Consider the following 25587-nt stretch of genomic DNA (forward strand, 5'->3'; position numbering starts at 1 on the left):
AATGGGTACACTATGGGGGTCATTCCGAGTTGATCGCATGTAGCTAAAGTAAAAGAAGAAGACAAACTGTGCGCCACAGAAAGCAGCCCAGGAAAATGGGTGGTAGTAAAAGTGTCACCTCCACTTCAAAATGAACAATGTAAAAAATAGTTACCACCCTGATTCTCAGGCGCTTTCGCCTGAGAATCAGGGTGGTAACTATTTTTTACATTGATCGCATGTAGCAACTTTTTGCTGCTCGTGTGATCATCCTGACTCCCTATGGGGGAGTGTATTTTAGCATAGCAGAGCTGCGAACGCTTGTGCAGCCCTGCTATGCAAAAAAATTTTCACGTAAAACAAGACCAGCCCTAGACCTACTTACCATTTGCGACGGATCCAGCGATGAAGGTCCCGGATTTGACGTCAGACATCCGCACTCAAAATGCCTGGACACGCCTGCGTTCGCTGGACCACTCCTGTAAAATGGTCAGTTGATGCCCTGACACGCCTTCCTCCTGTCAATCTTCTTGCGGTCGCCGCTGCGACGGCTTTCCTCATTCCCGGCGTTGTTGGCTGTCGCCGGGCAACGACGCGCATGACCAGTTCTGACACGATCGCACCGCTGCGAAGTGCAGCGTGCGATCGGGTGGGATTGACCCCCAATAACACTAAGTGATAGAAGTAGGTACTGTAGCTGGGTACACTATAATAGAAGTAGGCAGATGGTAAACTTTAATAGAGATAGGTAGATGGGTACACTATAATAGAAGTAGGGAGATGGTAAACTTTAATAGAGATAGGTAGATGGTCACACTATAATAGAGGTGGGTAGATGGGTACACTATAACACTATATAATAACAGTAGGTAGATGGGTACACTACTGTATAATAGAATTAGGTAGATGGGTACACTATAATAGAAGTAGGTAGATGGGTTCTCTATAACATTATGTAATAGAAGAAGGTAGATGGGTACACTAAAATTGAGGTAGGTTGGTACAATATAATAGAAGTAGGTAAATGGGTAAACTATAATAGAGGTAGATAGTTTGGTTTACTGTAACACTATATATAATAGAAGTAGGTATATAGGTACACTATAATAGAAGTAGGTATATGGGTACACTAGAACACTATGTAATAGAGGTAGGTAGGTGGGTACACTATTATAATGGTAGGTATATGGGTACACTTTAATAAAGGTAGGTAGATAGGTCCACTATAATAGAAGTAGGTAGATGGGTACACTATAACACTATATAATACCAGTAGGTAGATGGTACACTATAATAGAAGTAGGTAGATGGGTACACTATAACACTATATAATACCAGTAGGTAGATGGTACACTATAATAGAAGTAGGTAGATGAGTGCACTATAACACAAAATGTAATAGAAGTAGGTAGATGGGTACACTAACATAAAGGTAAGTAGGTGGGTACCAAATAATAGAAACTGGTAGGTGAGTACACTATAATCAAAGTAGATAGGTGGGTACACTATAATAGAAGTAGATAGATGGGTTCACTAAAATAGAAGTAGGTAGATGCGTTTACTGTAATAGAAGTAGATAAATGGGTAAACTATAATATAGGTAGGTAGATGGGTACACTAAAATTGAGGTAGGTTGGGACAATATAATAGAAGTAGGTAGATGGGTAAACTATAATAGTGGTAGCTAGATTGGTTTACTGTAACACTATAATATAATAGAAGTAGGTACAGTGTATTGGTACACTATAATAGAAGTAGGTATATGGGTAAACTACAATAGAGGTAGGTAGGTGGGTACACTAATAGAAACAGGTGTGTACACTATATTATAGAAGTAGGTAGATCTTACACCTTAACACTATATATTAGAAGTACAGTAGGTAGATTGGTACACTATAATAGAGGTAGGTAGATGGGTATACTATAATAGAAGTAGGTAAATGGGCATACTAAAAAAGAGTCGGATAGATGGGCGGGCACACTATAATAGAAACGGGTAGATGGGTACACTATAACAATATATTATAGAAGTAGGCAGAAGGGTACACTTTAACACTATTAGAAGTGGGTAGACTGGTTCACTATAATTGAGGTACGTAGATGGTTATACTATTATAGAGTTAGGTGGATGGGTACACTATAATAGAATTAGGTAGATGCGTACGCTACAAATAGAATTAGGTAGATGCGTACGCTACAAATAGAATTAGGTTGGACTTTGAAGTTAGTTTTGTACTGTTTCAAAAATACCTGCAAAATGTGCTTTTTAGCATATTATAACAGTGTGGTCGAATATGGTCATTATTTGGTTTGTTACACGTGTTTTAAACTGTTTGGATAACCTGTAAAATAATGTAGACTTGAAGGTTAAGATTAAATGAAGCATAGTAGATTGTCTCATTTATTTATTTACGGCGTACATTTCTCTGTAAGTAAAGATCTCCTATCATTGCAGCTGAAGGAAGAGATTGAAAAGCTTGAAGATAAAGTTGAATGTGCCAATAATGCTTTGAAGGCTGATTGGGATCGATGGACAAAAAACATACAGACAGACTTGAGAAATACATTTACAAACATGGCGGATTGCAAAATCAATCATTATGAAGAGGTAAAATAGTTATTTGACTACTTTATCTTTTTTCTAAACGGCATAACTAAGAGGTTTTCTGTGCTTAAAGCAGCTATGCAGATGTTTCCTCACTTACTGGGTGTCGGTACACCATAAAGCGCAAGACACCCAGTGTAACTGAGGAGTAACGTACTGTATTTTCTTTTTTTACATTTTGCGTCTTAGTTGCATCGCAGACATAGCAGAAAGCTGCTCACAGTTTTCCAGAGACACTAGGCTGTTACCTTAACCGCACACATACAAAGTCGCACATGAAGCACAGCCAGGCCCTTTGTACACAGGTTCAGACTCAGTCGCACACAGATGTACAAATGTCACTCATAAAATTGATCAGTGTGCAGTATGCAAGAACAAAGATCACTGGCTACCTGTAAGAAGCTTGGTAATATATTTTTTTTTATCCTTTGATTCATTAAGCTGCTATTAATTTATAATCCTGCAGAATTTGCATAGTGTCTTGTACTACCCTGGCTGGCCCAGTCACAGGTACACGAGAGCAGTTAAAATTTGTAAAGACCATGTAAGTTCAGTCTGCTGCTAAATCCTCCCCCCTCACTGCGGCGAGATCTCAGCGCGTCTGCCTGATGTGTTGAAGTGGCAATCATTTAAAAGGCAGACTTACCTTGGTTTTAAATTATTGCCAGTTTAAAGCATCAGGCTGATTCACTGGGATCTCACCATCAAGGAAGAACTTAGATTCAGTTAACTTCAATTATCATGGACCAGAACTCCTAAAAGAAGACTACACCATGAGCTACATTGGTTCTAATGAGCTTATTAATTTTATAATGATGTACACAATACCTTACATTTACCAAGATTTGGGATATTAGTAGACTGTAAGCGCCTTCCTGTTTTGTTTTAATTTATATATATATATATTAAATATATAAATTGTATACATGAGCTGTTCAGAAATGAGGTACACAAGATCCTGTAGATATCGATCATTAATGTCTAACAGGACGGAGGATGTGCAATATTTGTCAATCACTCTAAAAAAGCTAGGCATTTGCAGTATCTTATGAGGCCCAGTGACTGCCTCCTTACTGGTGCGTTTAGTTCTGCACCGTTGTTCATCAACCGCAAACTGTAACAATTGGATATACTGTAGAATAGTTTTTTACGTCTGTTTTTGCTGTAAATAGGCTTACCATATTACTTTACTGGGACACTCATAAATTACACAGGTTCTCTAGCTGCTTAAAACCAGGTGATTTGCAGACTTGAAGTCAGCCAGCCACAGAACCTGTGTAATTCATAAGTGTCCATAAGTAGACACTTGGGGGGCATATGTAATAGGGTCCGAGTTTGCCAAAGGTGCAGGATGCCGGCCGGTCTCAGGCGGTTTTTAAAGCAGCAGTCATTTACAAGGCATGGTTTTGCCTTGTAAATGATTGCCTCTTTAAAAAAAAAAAAAAAAAGTCTGAGATCAGCCGGCATGTCACACCTCCGGCAAACTCAGACCCAATTACACATGCCCCTGGGGGCGGAATCAAATCAAGGCCATGCAGTAAGTAGTATTTTGCTACCTCATGATATTTTAAGTAATAACTACTGCTCATTTTTGATCTGTGTTTTACTGACTGTAGTTGCTAAGCACACAAAAGTCTTGTGGCTAATTGATTCAGACTCATGGGATATACATGGAGGATATATGTCCTACTGATTAAGTAATATAAAAAGAACTTCTAAAAAAAAAAATAAGTGGAAAACCACTTTTCTGACCTATAAGCAATGCATCAAGCTTAATATCTATTCCAAAATTGTGAACAAATTGGAAGGTCTGAAGGTAGCTATTAACGCTGAAGGGGTTAGCCCCAACTATTACACTTTTCTGCCAATTTCCAAAACAGCATCAACCCCCCCAAAAATGTGATTTCCAGCCATGTAAATTTTTGCTTCATAAATAAAATCAATACGGTTGATCATAACAAAAACATATCTAATGCTATGTAAATCACATCATGATGTCAATTTCAGAATATAAAAAGTAGACTTAAGTGTAGCAGAAAAACAATTAGCATTTATAAACAAATGCTGTCCATCTTTTCCTAAGTTCATGGATCTATATCCTCATACCAGTATGTAAACACGGTCGTACTCGCTGGAATCCTTAGTGGTGCTATAGTTTCTTATATTAACGGTGTTCTCTAAATTTCCCTTGAGAAGTTAGCATACTTTTAACTATCTGTTTAATAATCTAGGCTCACTAGGCTGAGAATGTGTAACATACTGAGACTGATTTACTGTAGTACTCCCCATATATGATATACAAATTAATGCCTTAAGTTTGTTAGAACTAACAAGTGTAATACACAATCCTATTTCCTTCAGAACAGGTAATATTTTTCTCTGACGTCCTAGTGGATGCTGGGAACTCCGTAAGGACCATGGGGAATAGCGGGCTCCGAAGGAGGCTGGGCACTCTAGAAAGATCTTAGACTACCTGGTGTGCACTGGCTCCTCCCACTATGACCCTCCTCCAAGCCTCAGTTAGATTTCGTGCCCGGCCGAGGTTGGATGCACACTAGGGGCTCTCCTGAGCTCTTAGAAAGTAATAGTCTTAGATTTTTTTATTTTCAGTGAGACCTGCTGGCAACAGGCTCACTGCAGCGAGGGACTAAGGGGAGAAGAAGCGAACTCGCCTGCTTGCAGCCGGATTGGGCTTCTTAGGCTACTGGACACCATTAGCTCCAGAGGGATCGACCGCAGACCCAGCCTTGATGTTCGGTCCCGGAGCCGCGCCGCCGTCCCCCTTACAGAGCCAGAAGCAAGACGATGGTCCGGAAAATCGACGGCATGAAGACTCAGTCTTCACCAAGGTAGCGCACAGCACTGCAGCTGTGCGCCATTGCTCCTCTCACACACTTCACACTCCGGTCACTGAGGGTGCAGGGCGCTGGGGGGGGGGCGCCCTGAGGCAGCAATAAAAACACCTTGGCTGGCTAAAATACCTCAATATATAGCCCCAGGGGCTATATATGAGGTAAATACCCCTGCCAGAAGTCCATAAAAAGCGGGAGAATAGGCCGCGAAAAAGGGGCGGAGCCTATCTCCTCAGCACACTGGCGCCATTTTTTCCCTCACAGCTCCGCTGGAAGGAAGCTCCCTGGCTCTTCCCTGCAATCTACAGTACCAGTAAGAGGGAAAAGAGAGGGGGGTCATTAAATTTGGCAGTATATATATTGAAAAGCAGCTATTTGGGACATAACTCAGTTAGTCCCTGTATATATATAGCGCTCTGGTGTGTGCTGGCATACTCTTACTCTGTCCCCCCAAAGGGCTTTTTGTGGGTCCTGTCCTCTGTTTGAGCATTCCCTGTGTGTGTGGGGTGTGTCGGTACGGCTGTGTCGACATGTTTGATGAGGATAATGATGTGGAGGCGGAGCAGATGCCTTTAGCAGGGATGTCACCCCCTGGGGGGCAGACACCTGAGTGGATGAGCTTATGGATAGAAATGAGTGCACGTATAGACTCTTTACATAAGAAATTTGACGACATGCCAACTGTGGGACAGCCGAGTCTTCAGCTCGTGCCTGTCCAGGTGTCTCAAGGGGCATCAGGGGCTCTAAAACGTCCGCTATCTCAGGTGGCAAACATAGATGTCGACACTGATACTGACACCAGTGTCGACGAGGATGAGTCGAATCTAATGCCCGTCAGGGCCATTCACTGCATGATTGAAGCAATGAAAGAGGTGCTAAACATTTCTGATTTACATCCAGGTACCACAAAAAAGGGTATTATGTTTGGGGAGAAAAAACTACCCGTAGTTTTTCCCCCTTCAGATGAATTAAATGAGGTGTGTGAAGAAGCGTGGCTTTCCCCTGATAAAAAAGTAGTAATTCCTAAGAAGCTACTAATGGCGTTCCCTTTCCCGCCAGAGGATAGGTTACGCTGGGAAACACCCCCTAGGGTGGATAAAGCGCCCACACGTTTGTCTAAAAAGGTGGCACTACCGTCACAGGATACGGCCGCCCTTAAGGAGCCTGCTGATAGAAAGCAGGAGGCGATCCTGAAGTCTGTTTACACACACTCGGGCATTATACTTAGACCAGCTATTGCGTCAGCATGGATGTGCAGTGCTGCCGCTGCGTGGTCAGATAAACTGTCAGAAAATATTGACACACTAGACAGAGACACGATTCTGCTAACAATTGACCATATCAAAGATTCAGTCTTGTATATGAGAGATGCACAGAGGGAAATCTGCCGGCTGGCATCTAAAGTAAGTGCATTGTCCATTTCTGCTAGGAGATGCTTATGGACTCGCCAGTGGACAGGAGATGCAGATTCCAAAAGGCACATGGAAGTTTTGCCTTATAAGGGGGAGGAATTATTTGGGGATGGTCTCTCCGACCTAGTTTCCACAGCAACGTCTGGGAAGTCAGCATTTCTACCCCATGTCCCCTCACAGCCTAAGAAGGCGCCATTTTATCAGGTTCAGTCCTTTCGGACACAGAAAAGCAAGCGTGGAAAAGGAGGTTCTTTTCTGTCTAGAGGCAGAGGTAGGGGAAAAAGGCTGCAACAAACAGCAGGTTCCCAGGAGCAAAAGTCCTCCCCCCGCTTCTTCTTCTAAGTCCGCCGCATGACGGTGGGGCTCCACAGGCGGAGCCAGGTACGGTGGGTGCCCGCCTCAAAAATTTCAGCGATCAGTGGGCTCGCTCACAAGTGGATCCCTGGATCCTTCAAGTAGTATCTCAGGGGTACAAGCTGGAATTCGAGGCGGCTCCACCCCACCGGTTCCTAAAATCTGCCTTGCCGATTGCTCCCTCAGACAGGGAGGCGGTGCTAGCGGCAATTCACAAGCTGTATTCCCAGCAGGTGATAATCAAGGTACCCCTACTTCAACGAGGTCGGGGTTACTATTCCACACTATTTGTGGTACCGAAACCAGACGGTTCGGTGAGACCCATTTTAAATTTGAAATCCTTGAACAAGTACATAAAAAAATTAAAGTTCAAGATGGAATCGCTCAGGGCGGTTATTGCAAGCCTGGACGAGGGGGATTACATGGTTTCCCTGGACATCAAGGATGCTTACCTTCATGTCCCCATTTACCATCCTCACCAGGAGTACCTCAGATTTGTGGTACAGGACTGCCATTACCAATTCCAGACGCTGCCGTTTGGACTCTCCACGGCACCAAGGGTATTTACCAAGGTTATGGCGGAAATGATGATACTGCTTCGAAGAAAGGGAGTTTTAATTATCCCGTGCTTGGACGATCTCCTAATAAAGGCACGGTCCAAGGAACAGTAGTTGGTGGGAGTAGCACTATCTCAGGAAGTGCTGCGCCAGCACGGCTGGATTCTGAATATTCCAAAGTCACAGCTGGTACCGACGACACGTCTAATGTTCCTGGGGATGATTCTGGACACAGCCCAGAAAAAAGTGTTTCTCCCGGAGGAGAAAGCCAGGGAGTTGTCTTCTCTAGTCAGAGACCTCCTGAAACCAAAACAGGTATCGGTGCATCACTGCACGCGGGTCCTGGGAAAGATGGTAGCTTCTTACGAAGCAATTCCATTCGGCAGGTTCCATGCCAGAATTTTTCAGTGGGATCTGTTGGACAAGTGGTCCGGATCGCATCTTCAGATGCATCGCTTGATAACCCTGTCTCCAAGAACCAGGGTGTCTCTTCTATGGTGGCTGCAGAGTGCTCATCTTCTGGAGGGCCGCAGATTCGGCATACAGGACTGGGTCCTGGTGACCACGGATGCCAGCCTGCGAGGCTGGGGGGCAGTCACAAAGGGAAGAAACTTCCAAGGACTATGGTCAAGTCAGGAGACTTCTCTTCACATAGATATTCTGGAGCTAAGGGCCATCTACAATGCCCTAAGTCAAGCAAAATCCCTGCTCCTACACCAGCCGGTGCTGATCCAGTCAGACAACATCACGGCAGTCGCCCATGTGAATCGACAGGGCGGCACAAGAAGCAGGATGGCAATGGCAGAAGCCACAAGAATTCTCCGATGGGCAGAAAATCATGTACTAGCACTGTCAGCAGTGTTCATTCCGGGTGTAGACAACTGGGAAGCAGACTTTCTCAGCAGGCACGACCTCCACCCGGGAGAGTGGGGACTTCATCCAGAAGTCTTCCAAATGATTGCAAATCAGTGGGGTCGTCCACAGGTGGACATGATGGCGTCCCGTCTAAACAAAAAACTAGAGAGGTATTGCGCCAGGTCAAGAGACCCTCAGGCGATAGCGGTGGACGCTCTGGTAACACCGTGGGTGTACCAGTCAGTTTATGTGTTCCCTCCTCTGCCGCTCATACCAAAGGTATTGAGAATAATAAGAAAGCGAGGAGTAAACACAATTCTCGTGGTTCCGGATTGGCCAAGAAGAGCGTGGTACCCAGAACTTCAAGAGATGATCTCAGAGGACCCGTGGCCTCTGCCACTCAGACAAGACCTGCTACAGCAGGGGCCCTGTCTGTTCCAAGACTTACCGCGGCTGCGTTTAACGGCATGGCGGTTGAACACCGGATCCTGAAGGAAAAGGGCATTCCGGAGGAAGTCATTCCTACGCTTATTAAAGCCAGGAAAGAAGTTACAGCAAATCATTATCACCGCATATGGCGGAAATATGTTGCTTGGTGTGAGGCCGAAAAGGCCCCAACAGAGGAATTTCAACTAGGTCGATTTCTGCATTTCCTGCAAGCAGGAGTGAATATGGGCCTAAAACTGGGCTCCATTAAGGTACAGATCTCGGCTCTGTCGATTTTCTTTCAGAAAGAACTAGCTTCAGTACCTGAAGTTCAGACATTTGTAAAGGGAGTGCTGCATATTCAGCCCGCGTTTGTGCCTCCTGTGGCACCTTGGGTTCTCAACGTGGTGTTGAGTTTCTTAAAATCACATTGGTTTGAACCACTAAAAACCGTGGATCTGAAATATCTCACGTGGAAGGTGGTTATGTTATTGGCCTTGGCGTCTGCCAGGCGAGTATCAGAATTGGCGGCTTTGTCTTGTAAAAGCCCTTATCTGATTTTCCATATGGATAGGGCAGAATTGAGGACTCAAAAATTGTTTTTTTTTTATCTGCGCACTGAGTCCTCTCTGCTTCGGACAAGCTGCCGTACTAAATAGGTGACCACCTACGTACGTAAATCTATAGACAGGTAATTGTACTGCGCTCAGTCCTATGTTCATCTGTAGAAGATGAAAGTTTATATACTGATAGTGTTCTGTGTAGTTGATAAGGGTAGTAGTAATAAACGATAACTGAAAGGAGATTTTGTGTCTGTGTACCGTTTGCCTTGTAAGTTTAATGAACAACAGACTTGAATGAAGAAATTAATAGGACTTTATTCTAATCATAAACTGACCTCCGTTATGGTGCGTTTTAGTAACAGAAAAAAATGAAAACATAAAAATAAAAAAAATAATAATAAATGATAAATATTGATGCAAATTTCTAAATGAAAAAACAAAGATAAATCAAGAATAAAAAACAGGTCAAAAATAGAAAAAATAAAAATAAAAAAAGCAATGGTGCTTGAGCAAATGCTCACAGTCCGGAATGATGGGGTAGTGTGGATTTTCAAAAAAAAAAAAGGTCTATTAAACGTTGGTATCCAAAGTTCAGATGCAGTTCATACAATTTGCGGCGTCCCGCATAAACTTTCTCAGAGCGCTCGAGGGAGTGGATGATATCAGGGTACGTGATAGTCTATGAGGTTAGTGCAGTGCTGGATATTGTGAGCTGGCAAGGAGTGGATGAGTTAAAGCTCCGGGCTAGTTCGTCCACCTCTCCCCTGGTCCCGAGAGTCGCGCCCGTGTTCAGGCGTTCCCCTGGTACCTGATCGGTTCGAGGGACGAACAGTGCCTAGGGTTTGGGTAATCACGACCAGCGCTCTCCGGAGCGTCTGCTCGTGAAATCCCTCACCGCGTACGGAGACTCACCTGCTGCCGCTTCCTGCCGTCCACCGTGTCTCTGCACTGGCTCCCGTCCTCCTTTACAGCGTCCTCCTGGTTGCTAGGTGACGTCCTGTTGCTTTCGTTCTTCGGGGTCACGTGACCGGGATGTCCCGTCTTCCGCTCGTAGCTCTCTGTTAAATGTAGGTCCTGTTTAGCAGGGTGTATTAGTGGCTCCAACGCGTTTCAACCCCATAGGGGTCTTCCTCTGGGAGAAGTGTAGATAATGGTTCCATTCCCTTGATCTTATGAGTCCGTGCAAGGTCACGCCCCTCATCATGTGATATCTTTATGTTCCTCTCATTGGTCCTCTTTTCTGTCTATCTAAATCAGTGTGGAATCAGTTTGATTCGATTTTTTAAAAATCAGTGGTGGTAATAGGGGATTTTCTGTCTGTTGTTCATTAAACTTACAAGACAAACGGTACACACAGACACAAAATCTCCTTTCAGAATTGAGGACTCGTCCTCAGTTTCTACCTAAGGTGGTGTCAGCGTTTCACCTGAATCAGCCTATTGTGGTGCCTGCGGCTACTAGGGACTTGGAGGACTCCAAGTTGTTAGACGTGGTCAGGGCCCTGAAAATTTATGTTTCCAGAACGGCTGGAGTCAGAAAATCTGACTCGTTGTTTATCCTATATGCGCCCAACAAGCTGGGTGCTCCTGCTTCTAAGCAGACTATTGCTCGTTGGATTTGTAGTACAATTCAGCTTGCGCATTCTGTGGCAGGCCTGCCACAGCCAAAATCTGTCAATGCCCATTCCACAAGGAAGGTGGGCTCATCTTGGGCGGCTGCCCGAGGGGTCTCGGCTTTACAACTTTGCCGAGCTGCTACTTGGTCAGGGGCAAACACATTTGCAAAATTCTATAAATTTGATACCCTGGCTGAGGAGGACCTGGAGTTCTCTCATTCGATGTTGCAGAGTCATCCGCACTCTCCCGCCCGTTTGGGAGCTTTGGTATAATCCCCATGGTCCTTACGGAGTTCCCAGCATCCACTAGGACGTCAGAGAAAATAAGAATTTACTCACCGGTAATTCTATTTCTCTATCGTCCTAGTGGATGCTGGGGTTCCTGAAAGGACCATGGGGAATAGCGGCTCCGCAGGAGACAGGGCACAAAAGTAAAGCTTTCCGATCAGGTGGTGTGCACTGGCTCCTCCCCCTATGACCCTCCTCCAAGCCAGTTAGATTTTTGTGCCCGGCCGAGAAGGGTGCAATCTAGGTGGCTCTCCTAAAGAGCTGCTTAGAAAAGTTTAGCTTAGGTTTTTTATTTTACAGTGAGTCCTGCTGGCAACAGGATCACTGCAACGAGGGACTTAGGGGAGAAGAAGTGAACTCACCTGCGTGCAGGATGGATTGGCTTCTTGGCTACTGGACATCAGCTCCAGAGGGACGATCACAGGTACAGCCTGGATGGTCACCGGAGCCTTGCCGCCGGCCCCCTTGCAGATGCTGAAGTAAGAAGAGGTCCAGAATCGGCGGCAGAAGACTCCTCAGTCTTCTAAAGGTAGCGCACAGCACTGCAGCTGTGCGCCATTTTCCTCTCAGCACACTTCACACGGCAGTCACTGAGGGTGCAGGGCGCTGGGAGGGGGGCGCCCTGGGAGGCAAATGAATACCTATTTTGGCTAAAAATACCTCACATATAGCCTCCGGAGGCTATATGGAGATATTTAACCCCTGCCAGAATCCGTTAAGAGCGGGAGACGAGGCCGCCGAAAAAGGGGCGGGGCCTATCTCCTCAGCACACAGCGCCATTTTCCCTCACAGAAAGGCTGGAGGGAAGGCTCCCAGGCTCTCCCCTGCACTGCACTACAGAAACAGGGTTAAAACAGAGAGGGGGGGCACTAATTTGGCGTTAGAAATATATAAAAAAGATGCTATAAGGGAAAACACTTATATAAGGTTGTCCCTATATAATTATAGCGTTTTTGGTGTGTGCTGGCAAACTCTCCCTCTGTCTCTCCAAAGGGCTAGTGGGTCCTGTCCTCTATCAGAGCATTCCCTGTGTGTGTGCTGTGTGTCGGTACGTGTGTGTCGACATGTAGGAGGACGATGTTGGTGAGGAGGCGGAGCAATTGCCTGTAATGGTGATGTCACTCTCTAGGGAGTCGACACCGGAATGGATGGCTTATTTAGGGAATTACGTGATAATGTCAACACGCTGCAAGGTCGGTTGACGACATGAGACGGCCGACAAACAATTAGTACCGGTCCAGACGTCTCAAAAACACCGTCAGGGGTTTTAAAACGCCCGTTTACTTTAGTCGGTCGACACAGACACAGACAGGGACACTGAATCCAGTGTCGACGGTGAATAAACAAACGTATTCCTTATTAGGGCCACACGTTAAAGGCAATGAAGGAGGTGTTACATATTTCTGATACTACAAGTACCACAAAAGAGGGTATTATGTGGGAGGTGAAAAAACTACCATAGTTTTTCCTGAATCAGATAAATTAAATAAAGTGTGTGATGATGCGTGGGTTCCCCCCGATAGAAAATTATGGGCGGTATACCCTTTCCCGCCAGAAGTTAGGGCGCGTTGGGAAACACCCCTTAGGGTGGATAAGGCGCTCACACGCTTATCAAAACAAGTGGCGGTACCGTCTATAGATAGGGCCGTCCTCAAGGACCAGCTGACAGGAGGCTGGAAAATATCATAAAAAGTATATACACACATACTGGTGTTATACTGCGACCAGCGATCGCCTCAGCCTGGATGTGCAGAGCTGGGGTGGCTTGGTCGGATTCCCTGACTAAAAATATTGATACCCTTGACAGGGACAGTATTTTATTGACTATAGAGCATTTAAAGGATGCATTTCTATATATGCGAGATGCACAGAGGGATATTTGCACTCTGGCATCAAGAGTAAATGCGATGTTCATAACTGCCAGAAGATGTTATGGACACGACAGTGGTCAGGTGATGCAGATTCCAAACGGCACAAAGGTGTATTGCCGTATAAAGGAAGAGGAGTTATTTGGGGTCGGTCCATCGGACCTGGTGGCCACGGCAACTGCTGGAAAATCCACCGTTTTTACCCTAAGTCACATCTCTGCAGAAAAAGACACCGTCTTTTCAGCCTCAGTCCTTTCGTCCCTATAAGATCATATCTGCCCAGGGATAGAGGAAAGGGAAGAAGACTGCAGCAGGCAGCCCATTCCCAGGAACAGAAGCGTTCCACCGCTTCTGACAAGTTCTCAGCATGGCGCTGAGACCGTACAGGACCCCTGGATCCTACAAGTAGTATCCCAGGGGTACAGATTGGAATGTCGAGACGTTTCCCCTTCGCAGGCTCCTGAAGTCTGCTTTACCAAGGTCTCCCTCCGACAAGGAGGCAGTATGGGAAAAAATTCACAAGCTGTATTCCCAGCAGGTGATAATTAAATTACCCCTCCTACTACAAGAAAAGGGGTATTATTCCACACTATATTGTGGTACTGAAGCCAGAAGGCTAGGTGAGACTTATTCTAAAAAAAAAAAAAAAAAATTTTTTGAACACTTACAAAGGTTCAAATCAAGATGGAATCACTCAGAGCAGTGATAACGAACCAGGAAGAAGGGGACTATATAGTGTCCCGGGACATCAGGGATGCTTACCTCTATGTCCCAAATTTGCCCTTCTCACTAAGGGTACCTCAGGTTCGTGGTGCAGAACTGTCACTATCAGTTTCAGACGCTGCCGTTTGGATTGTCCACGGCACCCCGGGTCTTTACCAAGGTAATGGCCGAAATGATGATTCTTCTTCGAAGAAAAGGCGTCTTAATTATCCCTTACTTGGACGATCTCCTGATAAGGGCATAGTCCAGGGAACAGTTGGAGGTCGGAGTAGCACTATCTAGGATACTGCTACAACAGCACGGGTGGATTCTAAATATTCCAAAATCGCAGCTGATCCTGACGACACGTCTGCTGTGCCTAGGGATGATTCTGGACACAGTCCAGAAAAAGGTGTTTCTCCCGGAAGAGAAAGCCAGGGAGTTATCCGAGCTAGTCAGGAACCTCCTAAAAACAGTGCATCATTGCACAAGGGTCCTGGTAAAAATGGTGGCTTCCTACGAAGCAATTCCATTCGGCAGATTTCACGCAAGAACTTTTCAGTGGGATCTGCTGGACACATGGTCCGGATCGCATCTTCAGATGCATCAGCGGATAACCCTATGTCCAAGGACAAGGGTGTCTCTCCTGTGGTGGTTACAGAGTGCTCATCTTCTAGAGGGCCGCAGATTCGGCATTCAGGATTGGATGCTGGTGACCACGGAGTCCAGCCCGAGAGGCTGGGGAGCAGTCACACAAGGAAAAAATTTCCAGGGAGTGTGATCAAGTCTGGAGACTTTTCTCCACATAAATATACTGGAGCTAAGGGTAAATTTATAATGCTCTAAGCTTAGCAAGACCTCTGCTTCAAGATCAGCCGGTATTGATCCAGTGGGAAAAACATCACGGCAGTCGCCCACGTAAACAGACAGGGCGACACAAGAAGCAGGAGGGCAATGGCAAAAACTGCAAGGACTTTTCGCTGGGCGGAAAATCATGTGATAGCACTGTCAGCAGTGTTTCATCCCGGGAATGGAAACTGGGAAGCAGACTTCCTCAGCAGGCACGACCTCCACCCGGGAGAGTGGAAACTTCATCGGGAAGTTTTTTCCACATGATTGTAAACCGTTGGGAAATACCAAAGGTGGACATGATGGCGTCCCGTCTGAACAAAAAACGGGACAGGTATTGCGCCAGGTCAAGAGACCCTCAGGCAATAGCTGTGGACGTTCTGGTAACACCGTGGGTGTACCAGTCGGTGTATGTGTTCCCTCCTCTGCTTCTCATACCTAAGGTGCTGAGAATTATAAGACGTAGAGGAGTAAGAACTATACTCATGGCTCCGGATTGGCCAAGAAGGACTTGGTACCCGGAACTTCAAGAGATGCTTACAGAGGTCTTATGGCCTCTGCCGCTAAGAAGGGACTTGCTTCAGCAAGTACCATGTCTGTTCCAAGACTTACCGCAGCTGCGTTTGTCGGCATGGCGGTGGAAAGCCGGATCCTAAGGGAAAAAGGCATTCCGGAAGAGGTCATTCCTACCCTGGTCAAAGCCAGAAAGGAGGTGACCGCACAACATTATCACCACATGTGGCGAAAATATGTTGCGTGGTGTGAGGCCAGGAAGGCCCCACAAAGAAATTTCAACTCGGTCGTTTCCTGCATTTCCTGCAAACAGGAGTGTCTATGGGCCTCAAATTGGGGTCCATTAAGGTTCAAATTTCGGCCCTGTCGATTTTCTTCCAGAAAGAATTGGCTTCAGTTCCTGAAGTCCAGAAGTTTGTCAAGGGAGTATTGCATATACAACCCCCCTTTGTGCCTCCAGTGGCACTGTGGGATCTCAACGTAGTTCTGGGATTCCTCAAATCACATTGGTTTAAAACCAGTCAAATCTGTGGATTTGAAGCATCTCACATGAAAAGTGACCATGCTCTTGGCCCTGGCCTGGACCAGGCGAGTGTCAAATGGGTGGTTTTTTCTCGAAAAAGCCCATATCTGTTTGTCCATTCGGACAGGGCAGAGCTGCGGACTCGTCCCCAGTTCTCTCCCTAAGGTGGTGTCAGTGTTTCACCTGAACCAGCTTATTGTGGTGCCTTGCACCTACTAGGGACTTGGAGGACTCCAAGTTGCTAGATGTTGTCAGGGCCCTGAAAATATGTTCCAGGACGGCTGGAGTCAGGAAAACTGACTTGCTGTTATCCTGTATGCACCCACCAAACTGGGTGCTCTTGCTTCTAAGCAGACTATTGCTAGTTGGATGTGTAATACAATTCAGCTTGCACATTCTGTGGCAGGCCTGCCACAGCCAAAATATGTAAATGCCCATTCCACAAGGAAGGTGGGCTCATCTTGGGCGGCTGCCCGAGGGGTCTCGGCTTTACAACTTTGCCGAGCAGCTACTTGGTCAGGGGCAAACACGTTTGCTAAATTCTACAAATTTGATACCCTGGCTAAGGAGGACCTGGAGTTCTCTCATTCGGTGCTGCAGAGTCATCCGCACTCTCCCGCCCGTTTGGGAGCTTTGGTATAATCCCCATGGTCCTTTCAGGAACCCCAGCATCCACTAGGACGATAGAGAAAATAAGAATTTACTTACCGATAATTCTATTTCTCGGAGTCCGTAGTGGATGCTGGGCGCCCATCCCAAGTGCGGATTATCTGCAATACTTGTACATAGTTACAAAAATCGGGTTATTATTGTTGTGAGCCATCTTTTCAGAGGCTCCGCTGTTATCATACTGTTAACTGGGTTTAGATCACAAGTTGTACGGTGTGATTGGTGTGGCTGGTATGAGTCTTACCCGGGATTCAAAATTCCTCCCTTATTGTGTACGCTCGTCCGGGCACAGTACCTAACTGGCTTGGAGGAGGGTCATAGGGGGAGGAGCCAGTGCACACCACCTGATCGGAAAGCTTTACTTTTGTGCCCTGTCTCCTGCGGAGCCGCTATTCCCCATGGTCCTTTCAGGAACCCCAGCATCCACTACGGACTCCGAGAAATAGAATTATCGGTAAGTAAATTCTTATTTTCTCGTAGTCCGTAGTGGATGCTGGGCGCCCATCCCAAGTGCGGTTTATCTGCAATACTTGTAAATAGTTATTGTTAACTAAATCGGGTTATTGTTGAGCCATCTGTTGAGAGGCTCTGTTGTTTCATACTGTTAACTGGGTTTCATATCACGAGTTGTACGGTGTGATTGGTGTGGCTGGTATGAGTCTTACCCGGGATTCAAAATCCTTCCTTATTGTGTACGCTCGTCCGGGCACAGTATCCTAACTGAGGCTTGGAGGAGGGTCATAGTGGGAGGAGCCAGTGCACACCAGGTAGTCTAAGATCTTTCTAGAGTGCCCAGCCTCCTTCGGAGCCCGCTATTCCCCATGGTCCTTACGGAGTTCCCAGCATCCACTACGGACTACGAGAAATAGAATTACCGGTGAGTAAATTCTTATTATTTTCTGCAAATGGAACACATACTGTAATTGTTCTCTAGAAATGTAAAACCCTATTTACAAGGTCAATTTTGACAAGGATTTTTTTTTTTGCTTTGTTTTAGTTAAGATTTAGTCAGTGGATTTTCATTTTAGTCCTGAAATAAACTCAACATACTTTTTGTAAAAAATTTCGTACACAAAATTAACTATGGCTTGGTGGATTAGCTGCAGCCGTTTTTGAATACACAATAGAAATCACTCCACAAGCAAATCAAATTTCTGCTGTTGCTATGTATTAAAGATTTACACCCGTGTCTCCAACATTGTTGTGGTTCCCGTCTATTACACTGACTGCCACCAAGGAATATTGGAAGATGGAGTTATTTTCTGTCTATTGGTAAACAGCTTAGCTATATAAAGTCTTCACCCTACATAAAGGTGAGATAATAGTACAGCTTATCATTAGGCAACCTCTGCTGCAACACAACAAGCCAATTAGGGAGTCCATGACTACTACAACCTGGATGTATTTTAAACCAACTATTACTCTAATTAAGATTTTAATATTTAGCCAGTGTAATAACTATTGATATATCACGGGTTAATATCTAGTTTGGTATCCCGCAAAGGACTAATGTAAGTATGAATTATATATTTAGAACCAGCATGTCAAAAGAGATTAATCATATAAAATTCACAAATTTGTACGGTATATTGAGTGTATCACTGGGGTTGTCCGATTTTTAACTAATTAGAGATGCTATAAATTAAGTGTTTCTGACTATCAAAGCTGGATTTACAAAATAGAAGCACAGTCAATGTTCTATCTAGAGAGCTTTGTCTAGGTTATGTGCAGATGTGTGCCTCAATGTTAGTTGCTTTAGTCACAGCTGAGAAATCAGTCCCCTATCTCTAACGGCGAGAATGAAATGAAAGTTGTGGAACAAAAATAAGGGAACTGACTACAGCCTTTGGGAATTTGTATACTTAGGGGTGTATTCAATACCTATCGGAAACTGCCGTCTTGTCGGAAAGACGGCAGTTTCCGACAGGTTTAGATCGGAAGGGGTTCCGACCTATTCAATGCCAGGCCATTTTTCCCACAAGCTGGAAATTTCCGACTTGTCGGAAAACACGTAGATCCGTGGAATAGCCGCGGATCCACATGCTTTTGTCGGAAACGCGGCCAAATCTTAAGTTTTTTGAGAAAGCTGGGGTCCATTTTAGTACCATGGGGTATAGACGGTTCCGCAGGAGCCTTCGGCACTTTAAGACTTTTCAACAGTGTGAACTGGCTCCTCCCTCTATGCCCCTCCTCCAGACCTCAGTTTAGAAAATGTGCACAGGAGACTGGATGCACACTAGTGGAGCTCTACAGAGCTTTGCTGGAAAAAGACTTTCTTAGGTTTTTTATTTTACAGGGATGCTGGCAACAGCTTCCCTGCTTCGTGGGACTTAGGGGGGGAAGTAGGAACCGACTTCTCAATTAGTTAATGGTTCTGCTTCTGCTGACAGGACACCATTAGCTCCTGAAGGGTACTGAACACAGCCCAAGCCTGGCCAGCGTTCACTCCCACAGCACTGCCGCCACCCCCTAACAGAGCCAGAAGTCAGAAAGCTGGTGAGTATATTACCGGAGTCCTGCAGAGAGGGGATCCTTCAGTCATCATTGGCGGCATACAGGTACACGTGCAGCGGCGAGACGCTGTGCGCCATGTCGCTCAGCACAAGGGTGCAGAGCATGAGGGGGGGGGCGCGCTCTGAAGGCATGTTTTAAAACCTTACTCTCACTGGCAAAAAGGGTACATACATGTACAGCCGCTGATGTGCCATCCCCAGCCAGTATAAATATTACATTGCTGAGGCTGGAGGGCGGTGCTTCTCCTCAGACTTGCCAGAACACTCACTGGGTGCCATTTTCTCCTGCAGAAACTCCAGTGTGAACCTCCTGAACGCTGTTTCTCCTCATGACAACGCTGATACAAGTACAGGGTGTTATAGAACGGGCAGAGAGTGTTCATTATAATTAGGTCTGTGGGCCTATTATTGGTATATGCGCTGTAAGTGGGTAATATTTCCACAATTCACAATAAGGCGCAGTGTGTGGACTGGCAAATCCCTCTTTGTCTCTCTGAAATGTAGTGTGGGTCTGTCCCCAATAGCTCCCCTGTGTGATAGGGGGGGGGGGGGGGGGGTGTGTGTGTGTGTGTGTGTGTGTGTGTGTGTGTGTGTAACATGTCAGATATTGGGGAGGGTTCTTCCCAGGAAGAACCCATTTTAGATACACAAGAGGGTAATATGGTGGCCCTTCCCTCTCATCAGAAGGAGCCGGAGTGGGTGAGAATGTTGCAAAGGAAGAAGTCAATGCTTGCAAAGAAATTCTCTGAGTCTGAACAACAGACTAAATATTGGAGACAGTCTGTGGAGGATGCACTGTTTACTGACCCCTCCAAATCATCCACTCGGGTCCCATCCAGTTCCCAGAAAAGGTCTCTGGCCCAGATAATGCAAGGGGATACAGACACAGATTCCGACTCTGACGTCGACACTGGGGATTTGAGAGGGGTAGACCCCAAATTAGCCAAAAGCATACAATGTATGATAGTTGCTATAAAGGAAGTGTTGGAGTTTCCTGAAACAACACTGGTCCCTCTGGAAAAGGATTATTTTAAATTAAATAAAAAGCAGGTTGTGACTTTTTTTCTCCTTCAAGTAATTTGAATGCATTCTTTGAAGAATCCTGGGCTAACCCAGAGAAGAAATGTACCCTTCCCAGAATGATACGTGTAGCGTACCCTTTCCCTGAGGAAGACAGGCACAAATGGGAGACTCCCCCAATGATCGACACCTCAGTTTCTCGGCTATCTAAGAAAATTGTTTTGCCTGCCCCTGGTTCAGCCTCTTTAAAAGATCCAGCTGACCGTAAATTAGAAACAACCCTGAAATCCATATATACGGCTAACGGAACGGTTCTCAGGCCCACCATTGCTTGTGCGTCGTGGGTGGGTAACGCTGTGGAAAAATGGTCTGACTTGTTTGTTAACGTAGACATAGTTGACAGGGATGAAATAGTCCTAACTCTCGGCCATATCAAAGATGCTGCAGGTTACTTAGTTGAAGCTATGAAGGATATTGGGTTGCTGAGTTCAAGATCCTCCGCTATGGCGATTTCAGCCCGCAGGGCACTGTGGATCCGCCAATGGAATGCTGATGCAGAATCAAAAAAGAATATTGAGGCGCTTCCTTACAATGGAGAAGCCCTCTTTGGAGACAAGCTAGATGCCATGATTTCAACAACTACATCAGGCAGGTCAGCATTTCTGCCTTCCGCAGCTGCTCCACCTAGGAAAGGATTTCCTTCTCATACGATGCAATCCTTTCGGCCCAACAAGTCCAAAAAGGCAAAGGGTACCCACTTCTTCGCAGGAAGAGGGCAAGGAAGGGGTAAAAAAATCTACAACACCATCAGGCTCGCAGAAGCAGAAATCAACAGCTACTTCTGCTAAAACCTCAGCATGATGCTGGGGCTCCCCTGTGGGAGTACGATTGGGTGGGGGCACGTCTACTGTCTTTCAGCCAGGTCTGGGTTCACTCAGATCTGAATCCTTGGGTATTGCAGATAGTATCCCAAGGGTATAAATTGGAATTTCAGGACCTTCCCCCATGCCAATTTTTCAAATCAGCCTTACCAGCTTCTGTACAGGACAGAGCAAAAGTGCTGAACGCAATACAGAAATTATGTCAAGACAATGTAATTTCCTTAGTTCTTGTGTCACAACAGGAAAAAGGGTTTTATTCAAGCCTGTTTGTAGTGCCGAAACCGGATGGCTTGGTCAGATCGATTTTAAACCTAAAGAATCTGAACCTTTATTTAAAAAGGTTCAAATTCAAGATGGAATCCCTGAGAGCGGTGATCTCCAGCTTGGAGGAAAATGAATTTCTGGTATCGATGGACATCAAAGATGCTTATTTACATGTTCCCATATACCCGCCGCAATAGGCATACCTGAGGTTTGCGGTGCAGGACTGCAACTACCAGTTCCAAACATTGCCTTTCGGGCTCTCCACGACTCTGAGAATATTCACCAAGGTGATGATGGAGATCATTGTTCTTCTTCGCAAGAATGAAGTCAGTCATCCCATACTTGGACGATCTCCTCATAAAAGCGAGATCCAGGGAGAAACTAGTGCAGAACATTGCACTTTCCCTGACGGTGCTTCAACAGCACAGTTGGATCATAAACCTTCCAAAATCACAATTGGAAACCACAATGAGGATATCCTTTCTGGGAATGATATTGGACAGGGAAGCACAGAAAGTATTCCTACCGGTGGAAAAGGCTCTGGAGATCCAGAGGATGGATCAAACAAGTTTTAAGACCAGCACGCTTATCGATTCATCAGTGCATCCGCCTGCTGGGGAAGATGGTAGCGGCCTACGAGGCTCTACAATTTGGCCGATTCCACGCCAGGGTGTTCCAATGAGACCTACTGGACAAGTGGTCCGGATCGCATCTACACATGCACCGGAGGATAATTCTGTCAACAAAAGCCAGAATTTCACTCTTGTGTGGCTTCAAAGTTCTCACCTCCTGGAGGGACGCAGGTTCGGGATTCAAACTTGGATCCTGGTGACCACAGATGCAAGCTTTCGAGGTTGGGGAGCAGTCACGCAAGGGGAAAACTTCCAAGGACGATGGTCAAGTCAAGAAGTACTCCTTCACATAAACATTTTGGAATTGAGAGCTGTGTACAACAGCCTTCATCAAGCGGCACACATTCTTCAAGGTCGTCCCATACAAACCCAGTCAGACAATGTAACGGCAGTAGCTTACATAAACCGCTAGGGCGGAACAAAAAGCAGAGCGGCAATGGCAGAGGTGACAAAGATACTCCTTTGTGCAGAAAGACATGCAAAAGCTCTGCAATTTTCATTCCGGGAGTGGACAACTGGGAAGCAGACTTCCTCAGCAGACACGATCTCCATCCAGGAGATCGTTGGGGCGTTCCTCAAGTAGATATGATGGCATCACGTATCAACAAGAAGCTTCAGAAATATTGTTCCAGGTCAAGAGACCCACAAGCAATAGCAGTGGATGCACTGGTGACCCAGTAGGTGTTTCAGTCTGTGTATCTGTTCCCTCCACTTCCACTAATACCAAAAGTTCTCAAGATCATCAGAAGAACAAGGGTTCGAGCAATTCTCATTGCTCCAGACTGGCCAAGGAGTTATTACTGGAAAATCCTCAGCCTCTTCCTCTTCGCGAGGACCTGCTTCAGCAGGGGCCGTTTGTTTATCAAGACTTAACGTGGCTGGGTTTGACGGCATGGCTGTTGAGCGCCAGATCCTACCCCGTAAGGGTATTCCCAATGAAGTCATTCCCACACTTATTCTGGCCAGGAAAAAATACGTATCTTGGTGTGAATCCAAGAAGTCTCCTGCGGTGGAGTTTAAATTAGGACGTCTTCTCCTATTTTTACAGGCGGGTGTGGATGCTGGCTTGAGATTAGGGTCTATCAAGGTTCAAATTTCTGCCTTGTCCATTGTCTTTCAGAAACAGTTGGCTTCCCTTCCTGAGGTCCAGACGTTCGTGAAGGGGGTTCTGCGCATCCAACCTCCCTTTGTGACTCCTGCGGCGCCATGGGATCTCAATGTGGTGTTGCAGTTCCTTAAATCGGACTGGTTTGACCCTCTACAAGAGGTAGAGTTGAAGTTTCCCACTTGGAAAGTGGTCATGCTGTTGGCCTTGGCCTCAGGCAGACGAGTGTCTGAATTAGGGGCTCTGTCACACAAGAGTCCTTATTTGATTTTTCATGAAGATAGAGCTGAACTGCGGACGCGTCAGCATTTTCTTCCGAAGGTTGTGTCTTATTTCCATATCGACCAACCTGTGGTGGTGCCAGTGGCTTCTGACACCTCAGCCGTTTCAAAAGTCCTTGGATGTCGTCAGAGCATTGAGGACTTATGTTGCAAGAACGGCTCGGATAAGGAAAACAGAATCTTTCTTTGTCCTCTATGACCCCAACAAGATTGGGGGTCCTGCTTCTAAGCAGACTATTGCACGCTGGATCAGAGGTACCATTCAGCACGTTTATTCCACGGCAGGATTGCCGTTACCAAGTACGGTAAAGGCCCACTCTACAAGGAAAGTGGGTTCTTCCTGGGCGGCTGCCCGGGGTGTCTCAGCGTTGCAAATTTGTTGAGCAGCTACTTGGTCAGGGGCAAACACATTTGCTAAGTTTTACAGGTTTGACACCTTGGCTGCTGACGACCTTCAGTTTGGTCAGTCAGTTCTACAGGAACGTTAGCACTTTCCTGCCCGTACTGGGAGCTTTGGTACATCCCCACGGTACTAAAATGGACCCCAGCATCCTCTAGGACGTAAGAGAAAATAGGATTTTAATTACCTACCGGTAAATCCTTTTCTCGTAGTCCATAGAGGATGCTGGGCGCCCGCGCAGTGCTAACTTTTCCTGCAGAATTACGTTTTATCTTTTTACACAGGTTCTCATGTGTTAAGATGTTCACTGCTGTTGCGGTATGCATGCACGTTAGCATGGGTTATGTTGAAAGCCATGTTATGCGGCATGTTTTGTATGGTGTGAGCTGGTGTGAATCTCGCCACTAGTTTAATGTAAATTCTTCTCTCGAAGTTGCCTGTCTCCTCGGGCACAGTTCCTATACTAAGGTCTGGAGGAGGGGCATAGAGGGAGGAGTCAGTTCATACTGTCTTAAAGTGCCGAAGGCTCCTGCGGAACAGTCTATACCCCATGGTACTAAAATGGACCCCAGCATCCTTTACGGACTACGAGAAAAGGATTTACCTGTATGTAATTAAAATCCTATTTTCTGTGCACACCTCATTGATCACAAGAGCCTAATTATTATCTGCTGATTTCTGTCTCCAGAAAAGTGCAAACTTTAAGTTCTGGTCATGCCAGCACTGATGACCTGCACTATGTGTGCATTCAAATGGAGTGTGTAAACTCTCAGAGCTAAAATGTAGTCTCTGCAGTTTACTAGCTTACGCTGTGTGATTGGTTGTTTTTTATTTTTGTTTTATTTTTCTGTTTGTTTTATTAGTTTTAATATCTTTATTAAACTTCATCTTAGCAGAACAATATTAAAACAAAAAACCAAAACAGACATACGAGTAATATAATGTCATGATTTATTTTAATATATATATATATATTTCTAAAAACAGCAAGAGGAGAATGCGCTCATAGTGCAGATAAGTTTTTATTTTTAAAAAGGTAAGTAGAAGCAAGTCGTTACAAAGTAGTAGAGACTCGTACCCTGATTATCCACTCTGTGGGCTGGTTACCACATGATAAAATCAAACACCAAGACAAAATCTGCATCCCCGCCGCCCAGAGACCGAGACTTTACCACCGCGCCGCCGGCTGTGGTTAACAGCCGTGACTCGTCCGGACACCACGTCATAGGATCAGTCAGGAGTACAGTGCGCAAGGAGGAGTGAGCGTCTGGCAGGCCACGCCTCAACACGTTTCATTTAGTACTTCGTCAGTATATATGCAGCAATCGGATCGGCACTCACTGTAGCTTGGCTAATGGCTTCGGTGCCATCCGGTAATTGATAGACAAATGTTCCTCATACAAGCAGTGGCACTCGAAGACTTAATAATTAAACAATAGTAAAATGCAGTTTAACCACTTAACTGATTATTTATTTTGCCGAAAACCGCTTCGAAATTGTCGGGGTTTTTTATGAGCGAATTAGGTGAAGAACATGAATTTAACCCTATCCCAAATGATTTTCGGGAAGAAGAAAAAAAAGAAAATATTTTTTTTTTTTGTAAATATATTTTTTCCCAAACATCAAAAAATTGATTGGGAACATCGTGACCATCGCGGCTTTCATTTAGAAAGCCAGGACAGCCTGCGGGTATACAGAGGGGGGGGGGGGGGTCTGTGGGTGGCTTGGGAGGGTTCATTTACACTCCCCAGCGGCTGCCATTGTCTGCAGCCGCTGAAGGAGGGGGAATCCTGCCATGCTGACCGATCAGTACAGGGGGACCGATCAGACACAGGGGGAGAGTGCAGGGAGGCAGAGGGAC

At 45.7% G+C, this 25587-nt stretch overlaps 1 protein-coding gene across 2 annotated transcripts in view; it reads left to right on the plus strand.

The window, feature by feature from the left end:
- The window catches only part of SNX7 (sorting nexin 7), a 246637-nt gene that overhangs the window by 215973 nt on the left and 5077 nt on the right, over positions 1-25587 (plus strand). The window contains exon 9 of one of the 2 annotated variants that reach the window (XM_063939845.1): positions 2435-2551. In XM_063939845.1, coding sequence (XP_063795915.1) covers positions 2435-2451 — 17 coding nt within the window. In that variant the 3' untranslated portion in view covers positions 2452-2551. Of the gene's footprint in view, positions 1-2434; positions 2588-25587 lie in introns of those variants that run through there. The other variant, XM_063939844.1, reaches the window with a different exon arrangement.

Source organism: Pseudophryne corroboree, chromosome 9 (genome assembly GCF_028390025.1).
Source record: "Pseudophryne corroboree isolate aPseCor3 chromosome 9, aPseCor3.hap2, whole genome shotgun sequence".
Lineage (NCBI taxonomy): Eukaryota > Metazoa > Chordata > Amphibia > Anura > Myobatrachidae > Pseudophryne > Pseudophryne corroboree.